Genomic DNA, 21652 nt, shown 5'->3' on the forward strand with positions numbered 1-21652 from the left:
TGACCCGGTTGAAGGCCACCCCTTACATTTTATTTTCTACTGACACAGAGAAAGCCTTCAACAGGGTCGACTGCTCATTCCTTCGCTTATCTCTGGAAGCCACTGGGTCGGGAGGCAGGTGTCTCTCAAGATCGGCACTTTATCCTCAATCATGAATGGATCTCTGTGGACACACTTGTCACAATCTCAAACCTAGCCTCCTCAGGACCTTGGAGACAAATACAGCTCCTACACTTTCTGTTCTCTCTTCCCCAGCAACCTAATTTGAACAGACCCTGATGCCTAGTACACACGACCGGGATTCCCAATGGGAAAGGTCCGTCGGAAATCCAGAGGGGATAACCGAGAACCTGTTCTTGACTTTTCCCCCGTACAGACGATCGGTTTTCCCATAGGGAGAACTCAGATGAGAGCTTTTCCTCGGTAATCCCGACCGTGTGTATGCTCCATCTGAGTTTTTCCCCATAGGAAAACGGCCAAAAAAGGAAAAAAGAGAGCAGGTTCTCTTCTTTTTTTTTTTGGCGTTTTTTGGGTAATTTTCCCATCTGAAAAACTGCGAGCAGCATACATACGGCTGGGATTCCCGGCCAAAAGCTCTCCTTGCAGTTTTCCCGTCGGGAAACCCGGTTGTGTGTACGGGGCATGACTCTCTTTTAAAGGGAATGCTTGCTATCAGGCCAGTTAGACACATTCTATCTTTCTCCTATATACTGCTCCAGGTAGATGAACTTGCCACTTCCCAGTAATGAACCCTTTCCACAATCTAAGGTTAAAACTTCTTTCTTGTACCCTTACATAATGGTCGCATGTCCTGTATAGGTACCTTAGGAGTATTACAGTTACTTTATTACAGTTACCATTGATATACTTGTACATTGTAATCATATCCCCTCTTAGGTGCCTCTTCTCCAGAGTGAACAACTGTAATCCATGCAATTGATTATAGCCCTGCTCCTCCAGGTTTTATCTGCAAATGCCTAAACTGAACCTTTTATGCATGCTGACCTCTGTATCATTAAAAAATAAACTGAACAACATTGGCCCCAAGACAGGACCCTGGGTCCCCCCACACAGATGAGTCAGTTATCACTACTCGGACCCGTTCATGTAACCAGTTTCCTATCCATGTATATACAATTTCATCAACTCCAACAGACCTTGTGTTATAGATTAAAAGTTAATGAGGTACAAAATCTAAACTCCATCCACTGGACTTCCAACATCCAATTTCTTACTTACTTCCTCATAGAATGATAACAAGTTGGTCTGATAAGAACCGTCTTTCACAAGTCCATGCTGGTTGTCACTTATGATACCTTTATCACATACAAATTTCTGTATAGAGCCCCTTACCATTCCCTTAAATACCTTACATACCATTGATGTTAGGCTGACTGGTTAGTAGCTTCCTGGTATACATCTTGGTATCCTCCAGGGCAGTGCCCAGCTCTCTATTTCCCCTTGTTTGACAATGCCTTGCCTATTTGCCTTAAAAATTGCCTGAACTGATTTTAAAGATTCCCTTCCCATTGACTTAGTGTTTGGATTAACATTTAGAAAATATGAGAAATTCAAGAAACCTCCTGTGAACTGAAACCAGAAATGTTTGGCTCATCCCTACATTTGTGAGATCTCTGATGTATAACAAGATTAGATTTCTGTGCAAAACATTTCCCGCACTCGAGGCAGGAATATGGCCTCTCCCCCGTGTGCAATCTCTGATGTCTAACAAGGTCTGATTTCACTGAAAAACATTTTCCGCATGTGGGGCAGGAATACGGCTTCTCCCCTGTGTGAGATCTCTTATGTTTAACAAGGTCTGATTTTTGTAAAAAACATTTCCCGCACTCGAGGCAGGAATACGGCTTCTCCCCGGTGTGAGATCTCTGATGCAAAGTAAGTTTTGATTTCCATGAAAAACACTTCCCGCACTCAGAGCACGAATAAGGCATCTCCCCCGTGTGCAATCTTTGATGTCGAACAAGGCCTGATTTCAGTGAAAAGCATTTTCCACATGTGGGGCAAGAATATGGCTTCTCACCTGTGTGAGATCTCTGATGTTTAACAAGGTCCGATTTTTGTGAAAAACATTTTGTACATTTAGGACAGGAATACGGCTTTTCGCCTGTGTGAGATCTTTGATGTTTAATAAGGTCCGATCTGTGTAGAAAACATTTCCCGCACTCAGGGCAAGAATACGGCTTCTCCCCTGTGTGCAATCTATGATGTATAACAAGGCATGATTTCATTGAAAAACCTTTTCCGCATGTGGGGCAAGAATATGGCTTCTCTCCTGTGTGAGATCTCTGATGTATAACAAGAGTCGATTTTTGTGAAAAAACATTTCCGCATTCAGGACAGGAATACGGCTTTTCCCCCGTATGAGATCTCTGATGTCTAACAAGGTCTGAACTGTGTAAAAAACATTTCCCGCACTCAGGACAGGAACACTGCTTCTCTCCCGTGTGAGATCTCTGATGTCTAACAAGATTTGATTTCTTTGTAAAACATTTCCCACATTCGGGGCAGGAATTTGGCTTCTCCCCCGTGTGACACCTGTAATGTCTGATAAGTTCTGATTTATATAGGAAACATTTTCTGCACTCAGAACAGGAATGAAGCTTCTCCCCCGTGTGAGATCTCTGATGTACAGTAAGACTTGATTTAGAACTAAAACTCTCCCGACAATCAGGACAGGAAAATTCCTCCTCCCCCTGAATTCCACCACCATCCCTCACAGTATGAGGTTGCTCAACATCAAAGGGATCCAATTGTCTATCCACACTGTGATGTCCTCCATCCATAGCTGAGCTCATTGTCTTTTCTCCTGCACAATCTCTTGTGATGTCCTCATCTTCCATTTTACACCCTGGAGATAAAGTGAGACAATCCTTTGAGGGTTCCTTAATGGTGTGTCCTGGAAATAATTAAAACATACTGTAATTGTTATATGAGAAGGTTAGTTCACTTAAATCAAGATTCCATCTGGATCAGGTAGATTTTAGTGAGCAGGTGTTCTCTGTGGATGTTCCAACCAGCTGTGACTTCCACTCCTTAGACCAAGGGTGTCAAACTGGTGGCCCTCCAGCTGTTCCGAAACTACAAGTCCCATCATGCCTCTGCCTGTGAGCCTTGCAATGCCTCATGGGACTTGTAGTTTTGCAACAGCTGGAGGGCCGCCAGTTTGACACCCCTGCCTTAGACAAAGGGCCTTTGTTCCTCCTCCCAAATCACTTTACAATTTACACACCCTTGTCAGAAGAGCACAAACTAATGGGGACTGGGAGGTGCATGCTCTTCACACAACCACAAACCTAGGCACTGGGTCATGGGATCTTTGATAAACAAGAGGATCAAAGTTCAGACACAGGCCCGGATTCTCGTACGAGTTACGTCGGCGTATCTCCAGATACGCCGTTGTAACTCTGAGTCCGAGCCGTCGTATCTATGCGCCTGATTCTTAGAATCAGTTACGCATAGATTTGTATTAGATCCGACCGGATCTAATACAGTCAGGCCCCGTACACACGTCCGAGAAACTCGACGGGCAAAACACATCGTTTTGCTCGTCGAGTTCCTTGTGAAGCCGCCAAGGATCTCGGCGAGCCGAAATTTCCCATTGAACAACGAGGAAATAGAGAACATGTTCTCTATTTGGCCCGACGAGATCCTCGTCGGCTTCCTCGGCCAAAAGTGTACACACGACCGGGTTTCTCGGCAGAATACGGCTCTGATCGAGTTTCTGGCTGAATTCTGCCGAGAAACTCGTTCGTGTGTACGGGGCCTAAGTCTCTTACGCCGTCGTATCTTAACTGCATATTTACGCTGGCCGCTAGGGGTGTGTATGCCGATTTACGCCTAGAAATATGTAAATCAGCTAGATACGCGAATTTGCGAACGTACGCCCGGCCGACGCAGTACAGATACGCCGTTTACGTTATGCTTTTCCCGGCGTAAACTTACCCCTGCTATATGAGGCGTACAGGTAAGAAAGCTGCCGCTCCAGGTGAGCTCACTAGGGTAATTGATGTCCACTCAGAAGCAGATGGTGCTGGCAATGCACTGGATGTGCAAAAAACAACAAGGATATGGACAGCCGCACTCCAAAGGCGTAGATGAGGCGTAGATGCGGCGTACCAATGTTAAGTATGGACGTCGTTCCCGCGTCGAATTTTGAAAATGTTACGTCGTTTGCGTAAGTCGTTCGCGAATAGGGCTGGGCGTCATTTACGTTCACGTTGAAAGCATTGGCTTCTTGCGGGTTAATTTTGAGCATGCGCACTGGGATACTTTCATGGACGGCGCATGCGCCGTTCGTAAAAAGCATCATTTATGTGGGGTCACATAAAATTTACATAACACACGCCCACATCTACCACATTTGAATTTGGCGGGCTTACGCCGGCCTATTTACGCTACGCCGCCGCAACTTTGGTTTGAGAATACGGCACTTGCCTGTAAAAGTTGCGGAGGCATAACGTAAATAGGATACGTTACGACCGCACAAAGATACGCGATTCTACGTGAATCCGGGCCACGATGTTTAGCATAGAACAAGTGTTCACAGGACTAGGCTTCTTATAAGAGCTGTTCTGCCCCACTTTCGTGTTGTTTTTTGAGTTGTATTGAATTTTATAAGGTTTGGCTCGCCACAAATTGTTTACTGTATGATTTTAGTTTCTCCTTCTGTCCTTGCCTCCTGTTTAGTGCTAGTTAGTTCTGTCCAAGCTAGACTGATCTCATTTCTTCCATGTTTCTTCAGTTAATGTTAGCACTTCACAGAGACAAGGCTTAGGAAAGTCAAAGGCCCTTTCACACGGGCGATCCGATCAGGTCCGCCTTGTCAGTTTTTCAGGTGGACCTGATCGGACTCTCCAGTCTCTTCTATGGAGTGGCGGATATCAGTGGACACACACCCACTGCCATATGATCTGATCCTGTCCACAAAAAAACAGACAGATGGTGGACCTATTACCCATCCATCTGGCGGATCGAATAGCATCGGATAGAAATGGACAGGCAGTCCGTTTCCATCCGATTGCCTCACAGAGGAGAGCCGGACTGTGTCCGTGTCTGCTCTGCATAGCGGAGCGAACACAGAGCATTTATGTGCCTGTCTGGCAGGAATCAGCGGAGAGATCACCCTCTGAGCAAGTGGATTCCACTTCACTGAGTTGCCTGTGTGAAAGGGGCCAAAGTCTTTTAACACTTCAAAAGACGGGAAAAACATCATATGTAGTGCAAGTTGCGTAAGTAAAATTTTATTCAATTTCTGTGTCTTGTTGAAGAGTTAAGCTGCCTGTGGATAGTGCCAAGTCAGCAGGTGACCATACTGTGCAGACAGACTGGGCCTAAAGAGGTATGTCAATGCATAAATGCCATTGGAAAAAACACTGGATGGAGCTGGCAGCAGTATTTCTACCTTAAATACCTGTAAGTGTTTCAGGGCCAGATTCTCATACATTAACGTTGCTCCTGGGCAGCGTAATGTATGTGCTGTACGCTACACCGCCGCAGGTTTACAGGTTTACATCCTGATTCTCAGAACACTTAACTGTAAACTTGCGGCGGTGTATCGTTAATTCGCTTGGCGCAAGCCCGCCCAATTCAAATGGGGCGGGCACCATTTAAATTAAGCGCGCTCCCGCGCCGAGCGTACTGCGCATGCTCCGTCGGGTAAATTACCCGACGTGCATTGCGCTAAATGACGTCGCCCCGACGTCATTTGCTTAGACGTTTACGTAAATGGCGTCCAGCGCCATTCACGGACGTCTTACGCAAACAACGTATTTTTTTTAAACTTCGACGCGGGAACGACGGCCATAGTTAACATTGGTTGCCCCTGCTAATAGCAGGGGCAACCTTACGCGTCGCGTACGCTAAGGAAACAACGTAAATTCTCAGCGTCGGACGCGCGTAGGTTCGGGAATCTCGCGTACTTACCTCATTTGCATAGACGACGGGGAAAACGACGATGCGACACCTAGCGGCGGGAAAAAAAATTACTTTTAAGATCTGACAGCGTAACAGCCTTACGCATGTCAGATCTAATGGGTATCTATGCGCAAATGATTCTAAGAATCAGTCGCATAGATACCCGGGGCCAGATGAGGAGTTACGACGGCGCTAATGGTGTTGCGCCGTCGTAACGCCTTTGAGAATCTGGCCCTCAGTTTTTAGGTTACAATCAACTTTTCATGGCTGCAAGACTGTAAATAGGATTTTATGTTAAAATGTATCTATGAGTCAACTCAAAGAAGTGGGACCAACCTAAAAAAGGAAAAATCTGTGTTATTATGGTAGCCCTACAGATCAGAAAAGCTGGAACCTTGTGAACACAGGCAGAATTTCACTGTTACCTATGGTATCTTTGTTTGCCACTCAGTAGATGTGTGCGAGTTTCTCTGCATCTAGCTCTGGCTCCTACAATGGCTCAAGGGAGGGAAAGGAGGTGATCCCCGATGCCACATATCCATGTGGTCCTATTAGAAGGTGTGACCTGTTTGGAGTACAGGCTGAGGTTGCCACTCTGTTCACCTCCATAGGACCACACGGATGTGCAGCATCAGGGATCACCACCGTTTCTGCAGGCAGAATTTTAGCTGGGCTGCTTGGAGGGGCAGCGGCTCAGCAGGCTTGGAACTTCTCCTCCTGGACAATAAATAGGGCTGCTTAGTTCCTCAGCTATTTATGCACTCCTCCGTCACCTACTGGGCACCCTACCCTAGGAATTGGCTGAGACTATATACATTTTCAGGTTGCTGATTTTCCTTTCCAGCTCACTACATTCTGGAACCCTCTAGAGGTCAGGGAGAAACATTCAAACCTGAAACTAACGGAACCCAGAACAGCTCAAAGTAATCCTAAACTGCTCCAATGATCACAGTGGAACCAAACTGAATTAAATTGACCTAAACTTTCCTAGCAACCTATCTGAGAGGATGCGACATTGTATTTGTGCTACAGTAAGTGTGAAACACAATGGGGTTTAGCTGAGAGAAAGTGAAGCTCTAATCTGTAGTACAAGTATCAGTGACTATTATCAACCTGGTATCACCCATCTGCCACCCTACTCTGGACCAATCAGTGTGCAGTAACAGATCGGAGATAAGAGAAGAATATATTATGGCTCACCTGTACTGATCTCTGTAGGAGTGTCCTCCTCTTCTTTGAATGTCCTCATCATTCCAACCTCTACCGTATATTGCTGATCATCCCTCACATACGTCTCTTCTACTTCACCCTCAACTTTCATGTCCATCAGATCTTCACCCTAAACCAACAGAATGGCAGAAAATAACATCTGTAACATAGAAGTATTTATGATGTGAGATCACATAGAAAATATCATCTTGTAGAGTCCACAATCACTCACTTTATGTTCCCGCTCCTCAACTCCACCTACCTGATGATGGTGGGGGATGGTGTGATCTTCCTGTGTGGAATCCCGGGAATACAGAGGACGGGGACATCTCTCTGGTGGGTTCCCATTACTGGATCCATCTGTAGGAAACACACACACTGACTGAATACATTGTTTCTAAGGGCCAGATCCACATAGAAATGGATAGGCGCAGCGTATCAGATACGCTACGCCGCCGTATCTTACCTGGCTTTAAGTCGAATCCAGGAAGATTTTGCGCCATAAGTTACGGCGGGGTAGTGTATTTCTGGCGGCGGAATTCAAATCGGCGGGTAGGGGGCGTGATTCATTTAAATGAAGCACCTCCCCGCGCTGATTGAACTGCGCATGCTCCGTTTCGAAATTTCCTGCCGTGCTTTGCGCGAAATGACGTCGCAACAACGTCATTTTTTGAACTTAGACGTGACTTACGTCCATCCCTATTCACGGACGACTTACGCAAAAAATTCAAATTTCGATGCGGGAACGATGGCCATACTTAACATGGCAAGTCTATCTATACGCTGCAAAATAGCAGCTTTAACTATACGCCGGAAAAAGCCGACTAGAGACGACGTAAGAGAATGCGACGGCCGCGCGTACGTTCGTGGATCGTCGGAAAAAAGCTCATTTGCATACCCGACGCGGAAAACGACGCAAACTCCACCCAGCGGACGCTGAAGTATTGCATCTACGATCCGAAGGCGTACAAAGCCGTACGCCTGTCGGATCGAACCCAGATGCCGTCGTATCTTGGTTTGAGGATTTAAACTAAAGATACGATGCAGGAAATTTGAAAGTACGCCGGCGTATCAGTAGATACGCCGGCGTACTCTCACTGTGGATCTGCCCCTATGTGTTTATCAGATGATGGGGGATCTAGGTGGAGCCTCCGTACTGCTCTCTCCTTTACAATAAAGTCTCCTCTTACCCGGTGATGTGAGGGGCGGCTGATTGTCCATCATGACGTCCTTGTAGAGATCCTTGTGTCCTTCTGAAAATTTCTCCATCACTCCATATTCCTCATCCTCCGCTTTATACTCTTCTTTAACAACAATATTATAATCCCCAAGGTTTCCACCCTGAATATATAATAAAACATTCATTGTAACAAACATGCTGTAAATAAAACAGACCTAGCAATAATTGTTAATTGTCTACCTGATGATGGTGAGGGATGGTGTGACCTTCCTGTGTGGAATCCCGGGAATACAGAGGACGGGGACATCTCTCTGGTGGGTTTCTGTAGCTGGATGACTCTACCATGTTCTCCCTGGACAGATCTTTGTGTTCTTTTAGAAACTCCGATTCCTCCATCACCCCATCTTCATCATCCTCCTCTTTTATCTCTTCTTTAAAATCAACTTTAGAATCTCTCAGGTCTCCACTCTGAATATATCTCTCTGGTGGGTTCCCATTACTGGATCCATCTGTAGGAAACACACACACTGACTGAATACATTGTTTCTATGTGTTTTATCAGATGATGGGGGATCTAGGTGGAGCCTCCGTACTGCTCTCTCCTTTGCAATAAAGTCTCCACTTAGATTAACCCCAAAAAATTAAAAACAGATTGGGATTTTAAGCTCACACGATTATTCTGATTATGTGTAATGCAATAAATCTTGAGAAGCACACCGAATGACTACAGCGTTTTTCCAAAATCCATTTTTTTTATATAAAACATAATTGTAATCAATGACATTTCTATATTAACTAAAACCTGGCCAAATAGTTAATAAATGTAAAAATGGAAACCCGACATCCTCCATCAATACATGTATACTTATTGTAATTAACAGAGCCTAACTGACCTCCTTAATATGGAATAAGCCACTTCATTTGGGAATACGTGTCCAGTACAGTGAATATGTCTCCCAATAACTTATAACAGGCAAAGTCCGGCCCGCAGGCCAATCGCAGCCCGTGTTGCGGTTTCGGATGGCTCGCATGGTCGTTTTGACAAATATATCTTTTGTGGCCCCCCAACGAATCCCCGAGCGTCAGGGGCCACAAAAGAAATACACGCTGGCTGCCTTGGAGAGGACAGGGAGCGGGTGAGACGAGTGCCGTGCATACAGGAGTATTTCCTGTTTACACAGCGACCTCTGTAAAAGAAAGTCCCGTCTCCTGCACTGCCATTGGACGAGTACTAGCTATGACTAAGTACTGAAGCTACAGTGCGAAACGCGTTCGATTTTGTTCCAATTTTTGCTTTGGCATGTTTATTTTGTGATCTATTTTAATAAAATGAACAAGTCCAAGTTCCCTTCGTATTTTTGCATTGCCATTAGACGACTGTTCTGTCCATCATTGGAGGCGGGACTTTCTATTAAAGAGGCCGCCGATAAAACAGGAGTTTCTCCTGTATGTCTGTCGGCGCTTGTCCCGCCCTCTCCCTGTCTCCTTCAAGGCTGCAGATGGACATGAACCAGGCTGCACTGATGGCAATGGTGAGCATGCATTCATGTCAATGGGGGTGCTGCATTCAGGACAACGGGGTGCTGCATTCATGACAATGGGGGTGCTGCATTCATGACAACGGGGGTGCTGCATTCAGGGCAACGGGGGTGCTGCATTCAGGGCAACGGGGGTGCTGCATTCAGGGCAATGGGGGTGCTGCATTCAGGGCAAGGGGGGTGGCGCATTCAGGGCAAGGGGGGTGCCGCATTCAGGACAACAGGGGGTGCTAAATTCAGGGCAAGGGGGAGCTGCATTCAAGACAATGGGGGTGCTGCATTTAGGAAAACAGGGGTGCTGCATTTATGGCACTTGTGAGGCTGCATGGATGGGCACTGACCCTTATTTTGCTTCACAGTTCTTTATTTAAAATTTTAAGATTTTTTCCTGAATCCTCCCTCCTAAAGTGAAGGTGCGTGTTAGATGCCGATAAATACAGTATAACAAAATAACACGCCCAAGCTCATCTCTTCACCACACACAGCCACAAAGACAAGATAATTCTTGTTGGGCAGTGTATTAGTGCTCAGACAAACACACTTAGACCGAATTTTAATGGATCACAGAATGTCAGGCAAAATGGTCGGCCCTCACGCATGTTCACTTCATCAAATCTGACCCTCTTTGAAAAAAGTTTGGACACCCCTGACTTATAATACTGTAGCAGTCATGCACAATGTAACTCTAAAGTCAGTATAAAGAGGCAATTCCATTGGATAAATACTGTATAGCCAGGTCTATTTTCTTTTCGCATTTTCCAAAAACTTGTGGCAAAAAATTATATCTTTTAAAGACTAACCATGCCTTGTTAAAAAATACCTTTGGGTTTTTACTGGTCAAAATGTGGCCATTTTGTTGATGTTTCTTCTGTCCTGGTGCTCCAGTGCCTCTAATAATGTGATATGTATTCAGGAAATTAGATGCGTAAAAAAAAAAAAAAAATTATAAAAAATGTATTTGTTTACATTGTTGCATGACTGAGTAATTGTCATTCAGATTATGACAATGCTGAAAAAGGAAAAATGGCCTGGACTGGAAAGGGGTAAAAGTGTTTGGACTTAAAATGGTTAATCGCAATTAATTACAATATGGCTTGTCAAGCAATTGTATATTTGATATAAAAATGATTTATTTATTTTCCCACGAAAGTGGACTTATAATCATTCTGATCAAGACTTGCTACAAATTCCAAGGCCTTTTGGTAAAGTCTCTTCTTACCCGGTGATGTGAGGGGCGGCTGATTCTCCATCATGACGTCCTTGTAGAGATCCTTGTGTCCTTCTAAATACTCCCACTCCTCCATGGAGAAATAGACAGTGACATCCTGACACCTTATAGGAACCTGACACACACAATGATACAGTCACCATCCAGACACACCCCTTGTCTGTTACTGGATAATGTTCCAGAATTCCCGGCACCGCTCACCTCTCCTGTCAGCAGCTCCGTCATCTTCTTGGTGACTTCTAGAATCTTCTGCATGTTGTGTCTCTCAGGTTTTAGGGAGTCACATGGAGGCACTGTGATGGTCATATGATCTCCAGACTTCACAAGAGGAAATCTCTGTATTGAAGAACCAATAGGAATATCATGTTAGAATCCCAGAATCCTCCTCACCTCTCCGGTCAGGTCTGTGTTTTATTAATAGAGATAAGAGTGATGTCATGTGACCTCCCAGAATCCTCCTCACCTCTCTGGTCAGGTCTGTGTATTATTAATAGAGATACGAGTGATGTCATGTGACCTCCCAGAATCCTCCTCACCTCTCTGGTTAGGTCTGTGTTTTATTAATAGAGATAAGAGTGATGTCATGTGACCTCCCAGAATCCTCCTCACCTTTCCGGTCAGGTCTGTGTTTTATTAATAGAGATAAGAGTGATGTCATGGGACCTCCCAGAATCCTCCTCACCTCTCCGGTCAGCAGGTAGATGATCTCCAGAGTGAGGTTTAGTATCCTCTCAGTCACGTGACTCCAGCCCTCCTCCATCCTCAATGTAATCATGCAGGTTTCCCTGTAGACAAAGATTTATATGGACTGTATTGGTTGTACAATATTAGGATGGGGATGTAAGGGGTTAATAGGTAAGCTGCTCCCAATGGGAATTGGTACATGTGTAGGGAGCTGCTTCCTTCTATCGTTTGTATTTGTAAATAGCTATTGCTTGGCAAAAAAATAGTCAGTTGACTAAAGACAGGTACTTCCAGTCCTCGCTAGCTGGATGAGCACCAAAATTAAGCATCTACAATATCAACCAAGGTTCAAATCCTGGAAATTGGGGCCAAATTTCAGTACAACTCGAATTTGAATCTCATCCCTCCTTACAGGCGACTGCTAAGGAAAGAAGGTGAGACATCTCCAAAATGAAGAGAATGTTCCGGCCCTGTAAGTGGGGAAATGTTCTGCCCCTGAAGGGGTTAATCTAGGTTTCCACACTATATATGTGTGTATCATCATCTGCTGGAGATAAAAGACGTCACAGTGACTATGGAGGAAGAGGACGGACATGACGGGGTTACTGGGTGTGAATAGAAAATAAGATCTTATTACCTCCTCTGCTGCCACTTCATGCAATAGCTCCTCTATTTCTTCCCGACTCACCTCTCACCCAGAACTTCCCGTTCGTACCCGACATAACTTCCTGTTTTTACCTGACATCACTTCCGGTCTGTGTTTCATAGAGACTTCAGGTCTTAGAAGGTTAGATCACCAGGCCTCATTCACGGCCGCCACAATTAGGAAAGACTGACGACAATGTGACTGGCGACAATGGCTAATCTGCGATACTCTGCGGACTCTATTCGGGGTCTGAGACAATTCGCAACAGCATTACCAGCCGTCACCAAAAAGGCCTTAAAAATAGAGCAACTTTTGAGATTCGATCGACAATCGACCATCAAAAATGTTAACTATTTAACCCAGCTCAAGCACATATCATGTGCTTTGATCAACACAAGATCGGCAGTAAAACACCGATTAGAAATCCACGATTTCTTACTACAAAACGATCTAGACTGCCTCTTTATTACAGAAAGCTGGCTCTCAGACGACTGCAACACCATTCTCGGAGAATTGGTGCCAGAAAACTATCGCATTATAACGGAAAACAGAATAGGGCAAAGAGGAGGAGGCCTGGCGGTGATCCATAAGTTTCACCTTGCAATCACTAAGCCGGTCCTTCAAAATCCTCTTCCATTCATGGAAACCCTTACTCTTCAACTTCACACCTTCCCCCCAGGAGACTGTTCACATTCTCCTCTGCTATAGGCCACCTGGGCCAAAATCACAGTTTTTGCCATCTTTAACGGAGTTTATATCCACTAATACCCTTAACAGCAAACACCTTTTGCTGCTCGGGGACTTTAATCTGCGGGCCAACTCCGCACAGGATCCCATTGCGGACACCTGCATCGATCACCTGGAGGGATTAGGGCTACAGCAACTTGTATGCGGGCCAACACATGCTTCAGGTCACACACTCGACCTAATTTTCAGACAAAATCTGAAAATAAGCATTTTAGAAAATGAACCATGGACAGACCACCATGCAATTAATTTCATAATCTCCAAAATTCCCCCAGTGATAAAAGCACCCAAGCCGGTGACAATACACTGGGCTAGATCTCAGAAGAAGCTCCATTCGGAACTCTTCAAATCTACCTTGGGAAACAGAATCAAAACAATCCATCCACATCAAACAGCCGCAGATACACTGGAGGCCATAAACGCAGCCCTGCTACAGTCAGCCGATTTAGTAGCACCGAAACGCAAAGCCTGCATCCGAAAAAGAAAGTCCAGCTGGTTCAACAACCAGCTGTCGCTTCTGAAGCAAGAGCGCAGAAGGGCGGAAGCCGCCTGGAAAAGAAGCCCTGCAGAGGATAACCTCATCATCTACAAGGCAATAACAACACGATATCATAAAGAAATCTTCAAAGCCAAGAAACATCATTTTTCTATGGCGATTAACAGCGCCCTAAACCGCCCCCGCGAACTCTTCAAGATGGTCACCCAGACCATGAATCCAGGATGTCTTGAAGTCCCCAACTCAGACACCCAAGAGTTCTGTAATGAACTATCGGATTTCTTCATCAACAAAATTGAAAGAATCCAGGAAAGCATCTTGCAAAACAATACCCCCCTCAACCCCACCGTCAATCAACCACAAAACACCCACAGAAACGCTCTACAATCAACTAAGTTCACTCTGGAACCGATCTCCATCGATACCACAAAAAATATCATTGGTGCTTTGCGGAACAGCACATCGCCCAATGATATCATCCCCACCAAACTGCTGAAGGAATGTGCTGACATCCTGGCACCACCCATCACACAGCTTATAAACCAGTCATTTAAGGAAGGCACAGTGCCATCCCTGTTGAAAGAGGGCACAATCCAGCCCATCTTGAAAAAACCTAACCTGGATCCCAAGGACCCAACTCACCGCCGTCCCATAACAGGCCTAAATGTTCTATCCAAGATAATGGAGAAAGTAGTGGTACAACAGCTGCAACAGCATCTAGATACCCACAATCTACTGGATCCATTACAATCAGGCTTCCGTCCCGGACACGGGACAGAAACGGCCTTACTCAAAATATGGGACGATGCCCTCAAGGCCGCAGACGAAGGAGAATCTTGTCTCCTGGTTCTGCTGGACCTAAGCGCAGCCTTTGACACGGTAGACCACAAACTGTTACTGATGCGACTAGCCAAGGTAGCAGGAGTCGCAGAAGGTGATTTACCATGGTTTTCTTCCTTTCTTGAAAACCGATCACAAACAGTTAAACTGGGTTCTTTCACGTCGGAAAAGTGCACGGTGTCATGTGGAGTCCCCCAAGGATCCCCCCTGTCACCGGTGCTTTTCAACATCTATCTTCGCCCTCTCTTTGATATTATCAGTAGCCAAGAACTACTCTATCACTCTTATGCAGACGATACGCAACTGTATTTTCGCATCTGCAACAAAAAGGATCATCATCCCAATTTAGAGAAATGTCTCTCTTTGATAGAAAACTGGATGACAAAGAGTTATCTTAAACTCAACAGTTCAAAAACAGAACTCCTTATGTTTCACGCCAGCCGAAAGAGTCAACTGGCAACAACCTGGACACCGCCGCCCATTCTGGGCCAAATCATCACCCCTAGCTCCAAAGTCAAAAGTCTCGGGGTCATCTTCGACACCTTCATGACAATGGACGCACAAATAGGGTCAGTAGTCAGCGGAGCGCACCATTTGTTGCGCCTACTACGCAGACTTATTCCATTTATTCCCAAAGAAGACGTAGCAGTCGTGGTGGGAACAATCGTGAATTCCAGACTGGACTATGCTAACGCCCTTTACCTCGGACTCCCAAAGTACCAAATCTCCCGTCTGCAAGTCGTTCAGAATACGGCCGCCAGACTGGTGACTGGGAAAAAAAAATGGGAATCAATCTCACCTTCGCTGAGAACCCTTCACTGGTTGCCAGTAAAAGACAGAATTGCATTCAAAGCACTCTGCCTGACACATAAGTGCATCCATGGGAAGGCTCCGCAATATCTTTGCGACAAGATAGAACCTCACAATTCAAATCGCGTTCTGCGATCCACCGACCAAAATCTGGTCAGGGTACCAAAAACCAAATACAAGTCCAAAGGAGAAAGAAGGTTTGCTTTTCAAGGTCCGAGACTATGGAACGCTTTGCCGACCAGCATTCGGTTGGAGGAAAACCACCTGACTTTCAGAAGACAGATCAAAACTCTGCTCTTCTGATGTCATGAGACACGAACAACTAGCGCCCAGAAGCGATTCAGTTCGCATGCGCCGCGCTTTATAAGTTTTTCATTCATTCATTCATTCATTCATCTTGTGGAGCTCAGAGGAACTGCAGTCTGAGAAAGATCTACAGGACAGTCCCGAGTTTTTGGTTACTGCCCAATTCCCTCATACCGCAGGTTCCAGGACGCTGTGCAAAGTAGCAGTGAAGTGATGACTGCTGGAACACTCTCTGGGTTCCATCACCAGGCACTGCAATTATACCAGACTGTTGAGAGCAGGGCCGGCGCTAGCGCAAGGCAACATGGGCACTTGCCTCACGGCGCCAGGGAACAGGGCGGAAAATTGACATTGTCACTGTGTCAGTGTCTCTCTTGTCTCTGTGAGTCCCAGGATTACACACAGCAGGCATCTCCCGCTGTGTTTATTGGAGCTTAGTGCGTTAACTTTGGCAGCGCTGTGAGAAAAGTCCTGCCCTCCTCCTAGATCAGATGGCCAAAGTTTTCACACTAAGCTCTGATACACACAGTGGGAGATGCCTGCTGTGTGTGAATTGTAGATGAGGAGGGAGGGAGGGCAGCACTGCAGCCACGCTGCCCCGGCAGGCCCCTCCTCTCTTCTCGTCCATCCCCATTTGCTTGTGACATCATCTGGGATGGGACGAGAAGAGAGTCGAGGCCGCCGGGGCAGCGTGACATGAGAGAGAACTTATCACAGATGCTTCCTGCGTACTGGCTGCCAGGTAAACGCTGTGTCCCAATATGCCCCGATGTGCTCCAATATGCCCCTAAGTGTGCCAATATGCCCTGATGTGCGCCAATATGCCCCGATGTGTGCCAAGTGCCCTGATATCCTGTGCCCCAGTCTGCTGTGCCTCAATGTCGTATGCCCTGATGTGCTGTGCTCTGATGTACTGTGACCTGTGCCCTTTACCCTGATGTGGCCTGGTGTGCTGTACCCTGATGTGCTATGCCCTGATGTTCACTGTGCCATCATGTGCACTGTACCCTGATGTGTTGTGCCCTGTGCGTGCGTGCGCGCCGGGGGGAGGCTTCAAAATGCACCTTTGCCTAAATTGGCAAAAATCCTTGCACCGACGCTGGTTGGGAGCAGTGATCTCCTTTCTGACAATGACAATATAGTGTAGTGTGGCGGTGTCAGTCAAGGATCAGACACAAACTGATGTTTACTTGACCTTTACTGATTGTATGCAGGACAGAAAGGTACAAAGAGATACAACCAGTATTGATGCTAGGCAACTCGGCAAAAAACAAAACAAAAGGGGAGCTGCGGTGGCTCAACGCGATTGGCACTGCGCTGACAAGCCATTCACCTCTGCAGCTAGGGGTTCGGATCCCGGTCTCGGCTACATGTGAATTGAGTTTGGTGGTCTCAGCCCGGCTCCCGGTGGGTGTGCTATGCGAGGTAAGCCTGCGCTTAGTACGCCCACTCCCCTCCCACAAAAACCACCACACTGGGTTAACATGCACGCACTTTGACCACGCGGTCTCTAAAAAAGAGAGGCGAAGGACTAACGGGGCTGGTTGAGCGGGCAAATCCTCTCACTCCCTTATAGGAGTCCCTCTGCCCCGTTGGGCTTCAAAGCGGAGCAGGTAGGGCGGGCTGTGTGGGAGGACCCCCTCACACACCCACCATTGCCACCCGGGGCATGGAGAAAGGTGGCAGAATGCCTCTGGGGGAGGCCTGCCTACTCCCAACTCCTGCAGTCCGGCTCCTCTCTCGAGTACACGCACAAAATACACTTAAAAAAAAATAAAAAGAATTAAAAAACAAAAAAAAACAAGCGTGCTCCCAGTGGATACTCAACATAAATAATGGCTTCATGACTAGCAACAGAAAACATACAAAGGGGTATTCAGCGTGACATCACTGATCATGTTTTGTCAGCGATGTCATAGAGGACACCCACAGTAGACGTATCTCAGGTTTCAATATTTTTTTTAATTATTTTAGTAAATACGTTTTGTTTTTTTTGTTTTTTTTAATCCACACCACACACTTATCAAAGATTCAGAACTTAGGAGCAGTTTGGCAAACCTCTCATAAACTGAACCTAGGTACATGCATTCATTTTTAAATCCCTCTGTGAGTCCTCTGATGTATAATAAGGCCTGATTTCCGTGAAAAACATTTTCCGCACTCAGAACAGGTATACAGCTCTTTTTTTGTGTGCAATTCCTGATGCATAACGAGGTGTGATTTCTGTGAAAAACATTTCCCGCATTCTGGACAGGAAAATGGCTTCTCCCCCGTGTGAGCCTTCTGATGTTTGTAAAGAGAGGAAAACCACGAAAAACTTTTTCTGCACTCAGGACAGGAATACGGCTTCTCTCCAGTGTGCAATCTCTGATGAATAACAAGGTCTGATTTCTGTGCAAAACATTTCCCGCACTCAGGGCAGGAGTATGGCCTCTCTCCTGTGTGAATCCTCTGATGTCTAACAAGTTTTGATTTCTGTGTAAAACATTTCCCGCACTCAGAACAAGGATTTGGCTTCTCTCCCGTGTGCATTCTCTGATGTTTAATAAGATCTAATTTCCGTGAAAAACATCTACTACACTCAGGGCAGGAGTATGGCTTATCCCCTGGGTGAGATCCCTGATGTCTATAAAGGATTGATATTTGTGAAAAACATTTCCCACACTCAGGGCAGGAAAATGGCTTATCCCCTGTGTGAGATCTCTGATGTCTAACAAGGTCTGAACTCTGTAAAAAACATTTCCCACACTCAGTGCAGCAATACGGCTTCTCCCCCGTGTGAGATCTGTGATGTCTATTAAGTTGTGATTTCCGTGTAAAACATTTTCCACATTTTGGGCAGGAATACGACTTCTCTGCTGTGTGAGATCTGCAATGTATGACAAGTTCTGATTCATTAAGAAAACATTTTGCGCACTCAGAACAGGAATAAGGCATCTCACCCATGTGAACCCTCTGATGTACAGTAAGACTTAATTCAGAGCTGAAACTTTCCCCACATTCAGGACAGGAAAATTCCTCCTCCCCCTGAATTCCAACACCATTTCTCGCAGTATGAGGTTGCTCAGAGTCAGAGGGATTTGATGGTGTATCCACACTGTGAAGTTCATCCATAGCTGAGCTCATTGTCTTTTCTCCTGCACAATCTCTTGTGATGTCCTCATCTTCCATTTTACAACCTGGAGATAAAGTGAGATGATCCTTTGAAGGTTTCTTGATGGCGTGTCCTGGAAAATATAAAAACATGATCAATATTTTCACAAGTTTTCAATGAAGATCCTATCTGTATTAGGTAGGTTTTACTGAGCAGACATCATCTTTAGATGCCCTCACCAGCTGGGAATATTCCCCTCCTCAGCCAAAAGGGCTTTTGTTCCTCCTCTCGGATCACTTCTACATATACACAGCTTTGTCAGAAGAGCAGGAACCAATGGGGACTGGGGGGTGCATCCACACAACCACAAATCTAGGCACTGGGTCATGTGATCTCTGATAATATAGAGGTTCAGATTATTAAAGAACAATTCACAATAGGACTGGACTTTCGGTGATATGCAGCACCGGAGGGAGCTTGAAGCAGTATTTACTTCTCTAAAGATATGTGTGGTGTTCAGTTTTGTTGTTAATATTTACTTTTCATCCTGGCAAGACCATGAATAGAGTTTATGTTAAAATCCAGCTATAAATCTGCTCTAAGAAGAGGGAAAGGCACAAACGTTATGATCATATTTGCACAGTGCTAATCCTAATACAGCCACCTGAACCCCAGAATATTCATAAATTATATCTGCAGCACAGATATAAGTTGAGGAGTCCCAGGGGTTCCCCATAAACCCGGAGTCTTCAATGAAAAAATGTGGGCAGGGAGGACTATACCGGTACTCTATGTAAAGGTTCAGAAACCTAAGTAACTCATTTAAAGTAAGTTTAAGAAAATGTTTATTCACATATAGACATTAAGACAAAAATAAATAAAAATTACATCACATTAAAACCATTACATACAAAACAAACTTGACCACAATCAGGTCACCGGTTGTGCAATCCCCATTTTGTTACAGACGGGGTAGGGTATCGGTGAGACAATTGGGATCGTGAGACCAAAAGTCTCGAGTCTCGACTAGTTTCGCTTTCGCTTCGTCAGGAGACGGTCTGGAGGCACAAAGTTCCTTGGCCCCAGGGAGAGAGTTCCAGTTGAAACGTGAAGAGGTAGGTCACACGTGAACCAAGACCAAAGTCTAATCAAACAGACCTGCGTGCCCGGGCGGGCATAAAATATTTAGGGGATTTTTTGTATGTATGAGTCCCAGGACATAAAAGTCCTATGAACAGACTGTGTGGATGCTCTCAGTAATGGCACTATGGATGAGTGTCCAATACAGGAAACTGGTGAAATAGCAATCACCAAACCATGGGGATAACCAGAGAGCAAGCTTTGTTGCGTGGTAATGCCTGTATGTCCTGGGACTTGGCTCCGGAGCACGCAGGTCTGTTTGATTAGACTTTGGTCTTGGTTCACGTGTGACCTACCTCTTCACGTTTCAACTGGAACTCTCTCCCTGGGGCCAAGGAACTTTGTGCCTCCAGACCGTCTCCTGACGAAGCGAAAGCGAAACTCGAGACTTTTGGTCTCACGATCCCAATTGTCTCACCGATACCCTACCCCGTCTGTAACAAAATGGGGATTGCACAACCGGTGACCTGATTGTGGTCAAGTTTGTTTTGTATGTAATGGTTTTAATGTGATGTAATTTTTATTTATTTTTGTCTTAATGTCTATATGTGAATAAACATTTTCTTAAACTTACTTTAAATGAGTTACTTAGGTTTCTGAACCTTTACATAGAGTACCGGTATAGTCCTCCCTGCCCACATTTTTTCATTGGAGACTCCGGGTTTATGGGGAACCCCTGGGACTCCTCAACTTATATCATAAAACTAGGACGATGGTACACCCCCTATTATATTGTATGCTTTTTTAAAAATAAAAGGTTTAATCATAATCTGCAGCACAGAGAAGGGGGAGAAGATATCACTCATCTCCCGCTCTACTCTGGACCAATCAGTGTGCAGTAACAGAGCAGAGATAACAGAAGGATATATTATGGCTCACCTGTGCTGATCTCTGTAGGAGTGTCCTCCTCTTTGTATGTCCTCGTTATTCCAGCCTCCTCCGTATATTGCTGATCATCCCTCACATACGTCTCTTCTACTTCACCCTCAACTTTCATGATCATCAGATCTTCACCCTAAACCAACAGAATGGAAGAAAATAACATCTGTAACATAGAAGTATTTATGATGTGAGATCACATAGAAAATATCATCTCCACATGTCAGAGCCATCAATCACTTTATGTTCCCAACCCTCAACTCCACCTACCTGATGATGGTGAGGGATGGTGTGACCTTCCTGTATGGAATACAGAGGACGGGGACATCTCTCTGGTGGGCTTCTATTATTAGGTGACTCCATCTTAATGTCCTTGTATAGATCCTTGTGTCCTTCAGAACGTTCCTCCATCACACCATTCTCCTCATCCTCCTCTTTATACTCTTTAACAACAATATTATAATTCCCAAGGTTTCCACTCTGAATATAGAATAAAAATGACAATTGTAACAATGCAGATAATGTACAGATCCTAATGATACTATCAGTGATTGTTCCTCATCTACCTGATGATGGTGGGGGATGGTGTGACCTTCCTGTGTGGAATCCCGGGAATACAGAGGACGGGGACATCTCTCTGGTGGGTTCCCATTACTGGATCCATCTGTAGGAAACACACACACTGACTGAATACATTGTTTCTATGTGTTTATCAGATGATGGGGGATCTAGGTGGAGCCTCCGTACTGCTCTCTCCTTTACAATAAAGTCTCCTCTTACCCGGTGATGTGAGGGGCGGCTGATTGTCCATCATGACGTCCTTGTAGAGATCCTTGTGTCCTTCTAAATACTCCCACTCCTCCATGGAGAAATAGACAGTGACTTCCTGACACCTTATAGGAACCTGACATACACAATGAT

The 21652-nt window shown here is 45.4% G+C and overlaps 2 protein-coding genes across 2 annotated transcripts in view; both read right to left on the minus strand.

The window, feature by feature from the left end:
* Positions 1 to 582: 582 nt before the first annotated feature.
* On the minus strand, positions 583 to 3330 carry LOC120935513 (zinc finger protein OZF-like). Its single transcript, XM_040347563.1, has 2 exons — positions 3315 to 3330; positions 583 to 2917 (listed from the first exon to the last, which is right to left on the minus strand). The coding sequence occupies exons 1-2, from the start codon at positions 3328 to 3330 to the stop codon at positions 1572 to 1574; spliced, it is 1362 nt and encodes a 453-aa protein (XP_040203497.1). The 3' UTR covers positions 583 to 1571.
* Positions 3331 to 17423: 14093 nt separating this feature from the next.
* LOC120935514 (zinc finger protein 432-like) overlaps positions 17424 to 21652 on the minus strand; it is a 66327-nt gene continuing 62098 nt past the window's right edge. Inside the window, exons 5-7 of the mRNA XM_040347564.1 lie at positions 21002 to 21208; positions 20732 to 20867; positions 17424 to 18845 (exon numbers count right to left, since the gene is read on the minus strand). Coding sequence (XP_040203498.1) covers positions 17713 to 18845; positions 20732 to 20867; positions 21002 to 21208 — 1476 coding nt within the window. The 3' untranslated portion in view covers positions 17424 to 17712. The remainder of the gene's footprint in view (positions 18846 to 20731; positions 20868 to 21001; positions 21209 to 21652) is intronic.

The sequence above is a fragment of the Rana temporaria genome, chromosome 4 (assembly GCF_905171775.1).
Source record: "Rana temporaria chromosome 4, aRanTem1.1, whole genome shotgun sequence".
Taxonomy (NCBI): domain Eukaryota; kingdom Metazoa; phylum Chordata; class Amphibia; order Anura; family Ranidae; genus Rana; species Rana temporaria.